The sequence below is a fragment of the Oryctolagus cuniculus genome, chromosome 4 (genome assembly GCF_051225735.1).
Source record: "Oryctolagus cuniculus isolate XC-2025 breed Fujian yellow rabbit chromosome 4, ASM5122573v1, whole genome shotgun sequence".
In the NCBI taxonomy this organism is placed as follows: Eukaryota; Metazoa; Chordata; class Mammalia; order Lagomorpha; family Leporidae; genus Oryctolagus; species Oryctolagus cuniculus.
The window spans coordinates 93,766,164-93,777,932 of NC_142870.1; the positions used below are offsets into that span (position 1 = coordinate 93,766,164).

At 50.8% G+C, this 11,769-nt stretch overlaps 1 protein-coding gene and 1 non-coding gene across 2 annotated transcripts; both read left to right on the plus strand.

Moving 5' to 3' along the window:
• The first annotated feature begins 26 nt into the window (after nucleotides 1-26).
• PSMD2 (proteasome 26S subunit ubiquitin receptor, non-ATPase 2) lies at nucleotides 27-8,806 on the plus strand. Its single transcript, XM_002716475.6, has 21 exons — nucleotides 27-189; nucleotides 530-586; nucleotides 914-1,078; nucleotides 1,840-1,961; nucleotides 2,088-2,312; nucleotides 2,588-2,746; nucleotides 2,896-3,040; nucleotides 3,215-3,275; nucleotides 3,526-3,672; nucleotides 3,811-3,917; nucleotides 4,817-4,944; nucleotides 5,169-5,256; nucleotides 6,001-6,163; nucleotides 6,282-6,383; nucleotides 6,574-6,719; nucleotides 6,946-7,029; nucleotides 7,215-7,383; nucleotides 7,471-7,565; nucleotides 7,733-7,859; nucleotides 8,258-8,376; nucleotides 8,515-8,806. The coding sequence occupies exons 1-21, from the start codon at nucleotides 55-57 to the stop codon at nucleotides 8,695-8,697; spliced, it is 2,727 nt and encodes a 908-aa protein (XP_002716521.3). The 5' UTR covers nucleotides 27-54; the 3' UTR covers nucleotides 8,698-8,806.
• A 1,570-nt stretch (nucleotides 8,807-10,376) lies between these two features.
• On the plus strand, nucleotides 10,377-10,441 carry LOC127483063 (small nucleolar RNA SNORD42). The gene has a single exon (XR_007909032.1). It is a non-coding gene; the product is annotated as a small nucleolar RNA SNORD42 (small nucleolar RNA).
• The last annotated feature ends 1,328 nt before the right edge of the window (nucleotides 10,442-11,769 follow it).

Below are 11,769 nucleotides of genomic sequence, written 5' to 3' on the forward strand. Positions count from 1 at the left end.
AAAGGGGGCGGTGCGCGAGGGTGCGCGCGCAGCGGGCCGGCAGCGGCGGCGGAGATGGAGGAGAGTGGCCGGGACAAGGCTCCGGTGCAGCCCCAGCAGCCCCCAGCGACGGCCCCCGGTGGCGCGGATGAGAAGTCGAGCGGCAAGGAGCGACGGGATGCCGGGGACAAGGACAAAGAGCAGGAGCTGGTGAGGCGTGGCCCCGAGAGCTGGCGGAGGAGGCCGCGGGGCTGAGTCACGGCGGCTCCGCAGGCCTCGGGCCTGGCCCCCAACGGCCCCACCGCGCCCGGGAGAGGGTAGTTGGGGCTACGGTCGGGGCTTCTGGCACCCCCGCCTCTGTGCCCTCGTTCTTCATTCTCCCGCTGTCACCTCCACCAAGCCTCACCACCGCCTCGTGGTGGGTCATTGTCACTCCCCTTGCCTGGCCCCTCCCGAGGAGGTGGGCTCGCACTCACCTGCTCCGGGGTGAGTGGGAGGAGCATGTGGTTGGGGTTCCTCCTTTGATGAGCTTCCCCCCCTGACCCCGCAGTCTGAGGAGGACAAGCAGCTCCAGGATGAACTGGAGATGCTCGTGGAACGCCTGGGGGTGAGTCATGACGGGAACGTGGGGGGCGGTGGGCTCTCTGGATCTTTTCCACTTGTTTGCTTTATTCCGTTTTTAGGCAGCGGCTCCTGTGTGAAGTGGGCTGCATTTTAGGGTCAGCGTTAGGGCCGTGTTGTGAGTGAGGACAATGACGAGGAACATTGGGAGGCTATTGGCTTTGGTGCCGGGCAGTGTGCGGAGAGTTGGGGCGTCACAGGTGCATAGCAAACGGTTCTGTCCATGAGGGAGTTGTTAGAGAAAGGTCTCTGCCTCGTCATTTGGAGGGGTGTCTGCTTCCCTTCTGTCTGAGCGCTTACGTCTCCTAATCAGGAGAAAGACACATCCCTGTACCGACCAGCCCTGGAGGAGTTGCGGAGGCAGATTCGGTCTTCTACAACGTCCATGACCTCGGTGCCCAAACCTCTCAAATTCCTGCGGCCACACTATGGCAAGCTGAAGGAAATCTACGAGAACATGGCCCCTGGGGAGAATAAGGTAAAACTAGTTCAGAAACTGGTGGAAGTCTAGTTTAGGGGTCCTCTCATCTAGACCACAGGGATCATGGCGAGTCACACAGGGTCTGACAGACCCAAGACCTGATCTCATTGAGCAGAGTTCATCATAGTCACAGTACCCACGAAAGAGCTGGAAGGAGGATTTGCTTCTCGGAAGACGGTTTCTGTCATGCCTGTTGGACCTTGGGATTTCATTATTGTGATCTGCCTTAACTTGAATTTAACCCTGTATTTTCTGTTCCCTTTATCCTGTATACACTCATTTTTTTTATCTCTAAGATATACCCCCGGTTAAGTCTCTTCTCTGCCCCTCAATACTATGCTAATCCAGAAAATGAAATGTTCAGTTATCTGAAGTATTTCGGTCTGGCTGGCCTTGCCCTTGACTTTCTACGCGTACTGTCTTTCATATGGCAGTCAGGGATGTTTTTCTAGATTATGAGTCTTCTTTCTTTCGATAGCTTATTGTTGCAATTAAAATAAACTTTGGAATTTTTATCTTTTCTTTGCTTTCCCTCTTGTTTATCATTCATCAACTTTGTTGGTTTAAGAGGGAGACGGCAGCACCAACGTTTGGGTTATTGTGAGACTCAGCTTGGATACGTGGAAATTTTTGTGCAGAGACTGATGTGTAGTCAGTAGTTAACTTCGGGGAGAGTGACAGTGATCTTGACTCCGTAATGTTGCACTGCCCTTAGCCTGCACTGTGGGCTGGACTTCTGAGGACTGGTTTCTTTGCAGCGTTTTGCAGCTGACATCATCTCCGTTTTGGCCATGACCATGAGTGGGGAGCGAGAGTGCCTCAAGTATCGGCTGGTGGGCTCCCAGGAGGAACTGGCTTCCTGGGGTCATGAATACGTCAGGTGAGACCTTTGCTCGGGGGTCCTGTCTTGACGTGCCGGTGCACTAAGTATCCCACACTGAACCCTCCACCATGGGGAGGACTTCCGGTGAGGTGGTGCTTCCTTCATGGTCGGGCCTGTCTGCAGGCACCTGGCAGGAGAAGTGGCTAAGGAGTGGCAGGAGCTGGATGATGCCGAGAAGGTACAGAGAGAGCCGCTGCTTACCCTGGTGAAGGAGATTGTTCCCTACAACATGGCTCACAACGCGGAACACGAGGCCTGTGACCTGCTCATGGAAATTGAGCAGGTGGACATGCTGGAAAAGGACATCGATGAGAACGCATATGCGAAGGTCTGCCTCTATCTCACCAGGTGCGTGGGCGTGAGGGGTGGGGGTAGGCCTGCCCTCCACCCCCATTTGCGCCCTCTCCATTCTCGGAGCATCCGCTTTGAGAGTAGCACGAAGCTATCGTTCATTTGTTGATGTCTGTGACTTTCTTGACAAAGACGTGTGTGTGTCTTGTTAGTTGTCCCAGCATCTAGCATAGTGCCTGATAAATAGTGGGGATTCCATGTTTGGTTTGGGTAAATGAATTAAATGGGGTGTCTGAGACTTTCTGTATTGTGTATTACTTTTTCTTTTGCAGTTGTGTGAATTATGTGCCTGAGCCGGAGAACTCTGCCCTGCTGCGTTGTGCCTTGGGCGTCTTCCGAAAGTTTAGCCGCTTCCCGGAAGCTCTGAGATTGGCACTGATGCTCAATGACATGGAGCTGGTAGAAGACATCTTCACTTCCTGCAAGGATGTGTATGTGGGGAAGAAGCTGGCAGAGGAGAGGAGCTCATGTGTGGGGCATTTGTCTGAAGAGCTGGGACTTGTGGTTCTGGTTAGGGCTTGAGGGACTGTCCTGTGCCCTTGGTGGAGGGGGTGAACAGATGTGATGGTCTCCCCCACAGGGTAGTACAGAAGCAGATGGCGTTCATGCTGGGCCGGCATGGAGTGTTCTTGGAGCTGAGTGAAGATGTGGAGGAATATGAGGACCTGACAGAGATCATGTCCAACGTGCAGCTCAACAGCAACTTCTTGGCCTTGGCTCGGGAGGTGAGACTGCCTTTTCCGTCCAGGCTTTTTGATTATAATTCTGCCTGCTGTTCTACCTCCCTGACTACGTCTGACTAGACTTTCCTTGGTTAGCATTGCTATTCAGTGGGATAGCAGAAGGGACGGCTGGGGGAGTGCTGGGGCAGCAGTGGTGACCCTCTGACTTCTCTTCAGCTGGACATCATGGAGCCCAAGGTGCCTGATGACATCTATAAAACCCACCTAGAGAACAACCGTGAGTAGCCCTCTCCCTTGTCTGTGGGGATTGGAGGATTGTTGGTTATGCCTCTTGGGAGCAATCACTTGACCAACATGCTGTCCTGTAGTGCTTAGAATTCCTTTGAACCTTTTCTTCAGGTCACTGCTTAGGGGCATGGATAGAGGATCCTAAAAAGTCAGCTTGGAACCAGAGACCAGCTGCCATGCTCTGTTCCTTTCTTTTCCTACTCTGAATCGGCCTTTTTTTCCCTCTCTTCTCCCTGCAGGGTTTGGGGGCAGTGGCTCTCAGGTAGACTCTGCTCGCATGAATCTGGCCTCCTCTTTTGTGAACGGCTTTGTGAATGCAGCCTTTGGTCAGGACAAGCTGCTGACTGATGATGGCAACAAATGGCTTTACAAGAACAAGGACCATGGTATAACTCTGTTCCTACTTTATGTTCATGCTTGTCCGTTACCTGTTCAGAGATCCACAGGGTGTTCTTTGAAAATCCCTTGAAACAGTTTCCTCATGGTAGGGCCGTTTGAAAACTAATGATTCTTCCTTGGTGTAGGGATGTTGAGTGCAGCTGCATCGCTTGGCATGATTCTGCTGTGGGATGTGGATGGCGGCCTCACCCAGATTGACAAGTACCTGTACTCCTCTGAGGACTATATCAAGGTTGGTCTGGGCCTCACCCGCTCCTGGGGTAATTCCCTCTCCTGTGCTCCTGTGCCCGGCAGTGAGTGCCTCCCAGGGTTTTTATTTGTTTTTGTTTTAAGATTTAGTTATTTAAAATATTTTAAAGTCAGAGAGAGAAGGAGAAACAGAGAAGTCTTTCATCTACTGGCTCATTCCCCAGATGGCTGCAACAGCCAGGACTGAGCCAGGCTGCAGCCAGGAGCCTGGATCTTCTTCCATGTCTCCCACATCGATGGAGAGGCCCAAGCACTTCTGCCTTCCTCCGCTGCTTTTCCCAGGCCATTAGCAAGGAGCTAGATCCTAAGTGGAGCAGCTGGGACATGAATTGGCACCCATATGGGATGCTGGTTCACAGGCAGCGGCTTTACCCTTTGTGTCATGTTGCCAGCCCCAACTGTCTTTAACTTCAGTTAAGGCTGATGCTGTGGTGGGATGGGATCTGTGTTGCATTCTTTGTAGAAGGTAGAAGTAGCTGTAGCTGTAGAAGTAGCTGTAGAAGGTGGAGTAGCCTGAGTGAAGAATCTGTTTGCTTTCTTTTTAAATACAGATTTATTTATGTATTTGAAAAGCAGAGTTAGAAAAATTTTTCATCAGCTGATTCACTTCCCAAATGGCTGCAAAGGTCAGGGCTGGGCCAGGCTGAAGACAGGAGCCTGGAGCTCTTTCCAGGTCTCCTTCTTGGGTGGCAGAGGCCCAAGCAGTCAAGACATCTGCTGCTGCTTTCCCAGGCATGTTAGCATGGAGCTGGATCAGAAGTGGAGCAGCGAGGACTCGAACTAGCATTCATGTAGGAGGCTAGCTAGCATTGCATGCGGTGGCTTAACCTGCCATGCCACAGTGCTGGTCCCTTATTTATTTATTCTGTTTGGTCTTTGTAGTCAGGAGCTCTCCTTGCCTGTGGCATCGTGAACTCTGGGGTCAGAAATGAGTGTGACCCTGCTCTGGCACTGCTCTCAGACTATGTTCTCCACAACAGCAACACCATGAGACTTGGTTCCATCTTTGGGTAAGGCTTCTGTTCTCCTGGTGGCATTCATCCTATTAGCTCTGGAGAACAGGAACTAGGCCTTTTTCACCTTTGTATTGCCAAGGACTACCACTGTGCCTCTGGAGTATTCCATATGGCTTATTGAGGTTGAAATGACGAGAATGAGTGACAGTCCTGTTTGTTCCTTTCTTGCCCCTATCCTTGGTTATGTGCTGGGAACTGCCTCTCCATGACTTCCGCAGACTAGGCTTGGCCTATGCTGGCTCAAATCGGGAAGATGTTTTAACATTGCTCCTGCCCGTCATGGGAGACTCCAAGTCTAGCATGGAGGTGAGTGGATGCTGTAGGTCATAAAGGGTAGGTAGGGAAGGTATTCTGAGTCCTGCTACTCTGCCATAAACAGTGAAAAAGATGTGTATGAGTGGGTGCAAAAGGGTGAGTGGGAAAGTAGATGGGGCGGGGTGGGTGTCAGCTCAGTGAAATCCCTTAGAATTGGTGTTGAGGCTGAAGAGCTAGTATTTTGGTGTTGAGTTCCAGCCCTCGGGTTCCATGAGAAACTACTGGGACCAGAATGAGAAGTAGTTAATGCAGCCTGGGGTTGATGATTCTCACACAGTATTTTAGCCATTTGCCAACCTTAAGTTTTCTTACTTGTGCAGAGTCAGTTTAGTGATGATTGAATATGGTATGGCAGTGGAAAAGCTGAGGTTTTAGAGTCAGAAAGGCCTGAGTTCAAATTCTGCCATATCTCTTATAAGCATTGTGATCTTAGGCAAGTAACTTGATTATTTCAGTGTAGCTCTCGCTTTGCTCGTTAGTGAGAGAATAGCAGCAGGGCCTGTTCCCGGGGGTGGTTGTGAGGCTTACAGTGTTAACAGTGTGTAAAGCGGTTAGCGTAGTGGCTGGCATATTGTCAGTGCTAAGTGAGTGGTTGCTGCCATTTCTGCTTTCCATTAGAAAGAGATCTCCTGACAGTGGACTATGGGAATCAGCCATCTGAAAGGGAAATAAAGAGAAATTAACAAGCATTGTAGTATCTTGCCCTGTGTGTGATGCTGACTTTCCTACTTCTAGGTGGCAGGTGTGACAGCCCTAGCCTGTGGCATGATAGCAGTGGGATCCTGCAATGGAGATGTTACCTCCACTATCCTTCAGACCATCATGGAGAAGTCAGAGACTGAGCTCAAGGACACTTACGCCCGTTGGCTTCCTCTCGGACTGGGGCTGAACCACTTGGGTGAGGGGATGTCTCTGTGCGGAGGACTGACAGAAACCGGACACACAGGGAGGGCTTGTGTGTCGGGCTGTGCTGGGGGGAAGAAAGCATCCTCAAACCTTTTGAATCTGTGCTGTAGGGAAGGGCGAGGCCATCGAGGCAATCCTGGCCGCACTGGAGGTCGTGTCAGAGCCGTTCCGCAGTTTTGCCAACACACTGGTGGATGTGTGTGCCTATGCAGGTCTGTGACTTTGCTTTTCCAGTGATTCCACTTGTTTCGCAGTCCTTTTTCCCCTCCAAAATTGTTTTCCCTTTCTCCTGTATTCCAGCCTACCCTATAGATTGCGGAGGTGTCTCCTGTCCCCTCCAAAGTAAGCTTTTCTGATTGCCTTCTCGTTCTGCCCTGTCCTGCCCGGCCCGCCCTGCCTCAGGCTCCGGGAATGTGCTGAAGGTGCAGCAGCTGCTCCACATCTGCAGTGAGCACTTTGACTCCAAGGAAAAGGAGGAAGACAAGGACAAGAAGGAGAAGAAGGACAAGGACAAGAAGGAGGCCCCTGCAGACATGGGAGCGCATCAGGTTCTGGCCTTCTCGGAGGGGCTCTGAGGAAAGAAAAGCATGGCGGGGAGCAGGAGAGCTGGATATGGTTTTGTTTTAGAGCCCCTTTGGGTGTTGCTCTGTTTTGAGGTAGCAGGAGACTGGGCTGTGTACAGGATGGCCTATTTTTCTTTGCTGGAACTTGAGTCAAGGGTGGCTGTTTTGTGTTCCTTTAGCTTAGGGGCTTCTGCTGCTGCTTCATTTGCAGGGAGTGGCTGTTCTGGGGATTGCCCTGATTGCCATGGGAGAGGAGATTGGTGCAGAGATGGCACTACGAACCTTTGGTCACTTGGTGAGTATACTATACTGGTTTTGCTGGCCTGAGGTGCCCCAGAGGAGACCTTCCTGATGGATTTTCTCAGTAGGGAGGTGGCCTTTTGTCTTTTCTCTAAAAGGTTTTTAACACCCCTGTTTTACCCATCAGTCTTGTTATAGCTAAACTTTGACTGCTTCTCTCTTGTTTTCTTCCATTTCCAGCTGAGATACGGGGAGCCTACACTCCGCCGGGCTGTGCCTTTAGCACTGGCCCTCATCTCTGTGTCAAATCCACGGCTCAACATCCTGGATACTCTAAGCAAATTCTCTCATGATGCTGATCCAGAAGTTTCCTATAATTCCATTTTTGCCATGGGCATGGTGGGCAGTGGTAAGTATTGGGCAGAAGGCAAGTTGGGAGGCTGGGGGAAGAGAAGAGGCCTTTTTTCTAAGCCTCTGTTATTCTTAACATTTCCAGGTACCAATAATGCCCGCCTGGCTGCGATGCTACGCCAGTTAGCCCAATATCATGCCAAGGACCCCAACAACCTCTTCATGGTGCGCTTGGCCCAGGTAAAGGATAGAATTGTCCTGTGAGTGTGCCAAGGGGATTATCCATGATGATGGAAGGGGGGTATGGAGTCTTGGCCTTGGAGAGAAGATGTGAGCAAGTTGTGGAATCTCTGGCCAGGTTTAGTGATGTCTCCTCAGATATGATGTACCGCCTTTTTTTTTTTCAGGGCCTGACACATTTAGGGAAGGGCACACTTACCCTCTGCCCCTACCACAGTGACCGGCAGCTTATGAGTCAAGTGGCTGTGGCTGGGCTGCTTACTGTGCTTGTCTCTTTCCTGGATGTTCGCAATAGTGAGTTGCTGTCAGAAATCTTACACTGTGGCACAGAATGCCCTGTCTCCACCCCTGCCAAGGCCACCTTGGTAATTTAGGATGAAGACCCCAGCTTAGCTCTGTGCCATTCTGGGTACTGAGTAGGCCACAGGAGACTTGTCCCCTACACTTTGGGTCTGGCCCAAAGAGATTTGAGCTTAATGAGCCCAGTATCTTCTCTTAAGTGACTGGGGGGAGCATGATTTTTAAGTGTGAAGTTGTAGGCCAAGGGAGGTGAGAGTAGGGGACCTGAGGGGAGGAGTGTGGGTTTAGTTGTAGGATCGAGTGTTAGAGGGCCAAGGCTGGGGTTGAATGTCCAGGTTTAGGCCAGGCCTACCCTGCTGTCTCTTAAATATTTGTGCTGTGTACTCCCCCAGTCATTCTAGGCAAATCACACTACGTACTGTATGGACTGGTGGCTGCCATGCAGCCCCGAATGCTGGTTACGTTTGATGAGGAGCTGAGGCCGTTGCCAGTGTCTGTCCGTGTGGGCCAGGTAAGGGACTGGGTAGGTGGGAGGGCTTCAGGACTTGGAAAATGCACATTTACTTGCTTCTCTGAAGCTGAGTGAGCAGTGGGTTGTTGCTTCTCTCCCGGTCTGGAGTCCCTTCATTTCATTTCTCTCGTCTTGCAGGCAGTGGATGTTGTGGGCCAGGCCGGCAAGCCTAAGACCATCACAGGGTTCCAGACACATACAACCCCAGTGTTGTTGGCCCATGGGGAACGAGCAGAATTGGCCACTGAGGAGTTTCTTCCTGTTACTCCCATTCTGGAAGGTTTTGTTATCCTTCGGAAGAATCCCAACTATGACCTCTAGTGGCTGCCAGGGGTGGATACTGCTCTAGACTTTTGGGGGGGAATTGTGACCTCCTGATCTTTTGTTACTAAGTGAGATGACTTTACTGAATAAAGAACTTTATCCCCAAGGTCTCTCTGTCTGTTTTCTAAGGTGCCATGGCTGGAGGCTAGCCTGGGATGGGGAGTAGATGTGAGAGGGCATTGTTTGGAGCCACCCTAAGTTTAGAATAGCAGGGAGGCTGCCCTCAATAGAAACTAGCCGCTGGAGCTGGCACCGTGGCACAGTGGGTTAAAGCCCTGGCCTAAAGTGCTGGCATCCCATATGGGCTCCGGTTCTAGTCCCAGCTGTTCCTCTTCTGATCCAGCTCTCTGCTATGGCCTGGGAAAGCAGTGGAAGGTGGCCGAAGTCCTTGGGCCCCTGTACCCATGTGGGAGACCCGGAAGAAGCTCCTGGCTCCTGGCTTTGGATTGGTGAAGCTCTGGCCGTTGCGGCCATCTGGGGAGTGAACCAGCAGATGGAAGACCTCTCTCTCTCTAACTCTGTGTTTCAAATAAATGAAATTAATCTTTTGGGGCCGGCGCTGTGGCACAGTGGGTTAACGGCATGGCCTGAAGCACCAGCATTCCATATGGGTACTGGTTCTAGTCCTGGCTGCTCCTCTTCTGATCCAGCTCTCTGTTATGGCCTGGGAAAGCAGTAGAAGATGGCCCAAGTCCTTGGGCCCCTGTACCCACGTGGGAGACCCAGAAGAAGCTCCCTGCTTCAGATCTACACAGTTCCAGCCGTTGCAGCCAGTTGGGGAGTGAACCATCGGATGGAAGACCTCTCTCTCTGCTTCTTTCTCTGTGTAACTGCCTTTCAAATAAATCTTTTAGAAATTAATCTTTAAAAAAAAGAAACTGAACCCCTTTCCCTCCTTCCTTGTCATCTTCTGATTTCATTTTTCTAGAACGCTTGAGAAGCTGATAATATAATAAATCGTTCTAGGCAATGCACATATGCAGATTTTTATACCAATTACAAATAACTTTCCAAAGGGCTTGTGGATCTGTTCTTCTCTCCCCTCAAGGATACATCCCACTGGAGCCTGCCATCTCCTGACCTTGAGCGAAGAATGTCCCAGAGTGGCAGCCGCACTCCTCTCTAATTCAATCCTGTACTACTGAATGAATGAATGAATATCTTTGGCTATTGGAGAGATCTGGTGATGTTAACATCTACTTCTGGACTACCCTTGTAGGAGCTGGATTTGAGAAAGGTTGACCCTGACCTTTATCCTAGTGAGGCAGTGGGAAAGAGGAGTGGCCTCCTTTCTGGAATGTAATCACTCCCTCTGCTGTGCCCCTTCCTGGTCGGGCTGGTGTGGATGTAGCTGCACTGCCACCTGGGGCCTGGGTGCAGTGGCGGAGAACATGGCTCTGCCAGCTAGTTGTGGCTGGCATTTACCCAGCACTCACGGTAAGCTTCACCTCGTCACAGTGGCTGGCACGAAATAGAGATTCTGTGCATGTTGAAGGGACTGTTATATATGCTTTTGAGACTTCACCACAATTTGGGGAGGTAGGTATTAATCCCATGTTTTGGTAAGGAATGTGAAATTTGAAAAGGTTTGATAACTTGTTCAAGGTTACATAGTAAGTGGTAGAGCTAGGGTGGGAATCCTTTGTATTTTAGGTCTTTTTTAGAAAACAAAATTGTTGCAAATGATGGAAAACGCACTATTTGGAAAAGAATGACACCTACAAAGGAACCACTGATGCGCCAGGTCAGGGCTGGAGGGGCAAGAGGCTGTGAGCAGAAAGGACTAAGGCTCCCTTCTCTGCCCCAGACCTGACGGAGAGAAGAAGGCGTGTGTGCGGCTGGCTCCTGACTATGATGCTCTGGACGTTGCCAACACAATTGGGATCATCTGAACGGAGTCCAGCTGGCTAATTCTAAATATATGTTTTTTCACCATAAAAAAAAATTGTTTTTAAAGATTTATTTATTTACTTGAAAGGGTTACAGAAAGAGAAAGAGTCAGAAATCTTTCATCTGCTGGTTCACTCCCCAAATGGCCACAACTGTGGGGCCTGGTCAGACAGAAGCCAGGAGCCAGGCTCATCTGGGTGGCCCATGTAGGTTCAGGGTCCCTAGCACTTAGGCCATTTTCCACTGCTTTCCTAGGCACCTTAGCAGAGAGCCGGATTGGAAGTGGAGCAGCCAACCTTGAACTGGTGCCTGTATGGAATGCGTTTCGTGGGCAGCAGCTTAATCTGCCACAAGGCTGGACCCTATTTTTATTTCTTTGAAAGGCAGAGAGTGAGATAAAGAGAGTGTCCTCTCTGGTTCACTCCTTGACAACATTTTCTGGGCCAAGCCAAAGCCAGTAGCTCAAAATGCAATCTGTGTCTCCGCTGTGGGTGGAGGGACCACGGCTGCCTCCCAGTGTGTGTGATAGCAGGAAGCTGAAATTGGAAGCAGATTTAGGTCTCATTCTTAATAGATACAGGTATCCCAAGCAGTGTGTTCGCTGCTGTACCAGTCTGAGAGAAAGCTTCCACTGATGGTTCACTCCCCAAATGCCTGTGGTGGCTTGGAATGGGCCAGGCTGCAGCCAAAAGCCAGGAACTTAGTCTGGCCTATGTGGGTAACAGGGTCCCTACCACTTGACCCATAACTGCTGCCTCCCAGGGTCTGCATTAGCAGGAAGCTGGAGTTGGGAGCCAGAGCCAGGGATCTAACCCAGGTACTCCGAGATGAGATGCAGATGTCTGAACCCGCATCTTAAATCCCTAAGCTAAATGCCTATTCCTAGGGGTACAACCTTGAATCCATGTGACACCAAAGCCCATGTGTTAGGAAAATGGTGCAATTTAATCTATGGCGCAGTCTACACCCTGACACCAACCTAGGCTCTAGCCCCCGCCGCCATTGCTGGTAGCCAGGTGGCCACATGGCCCAACCACCATTGTCAAGTTCCACCCCCATCCTAATGGGATTCGCTATTCCTACTTCCCTGCCCGCCCCTGGAAAAGGAATATTATACCCGCTTCCCAGAGACGCGCTCTCTTTTTTTACATGTGGCTCTCGCTCGCTCTTCTCTGCACT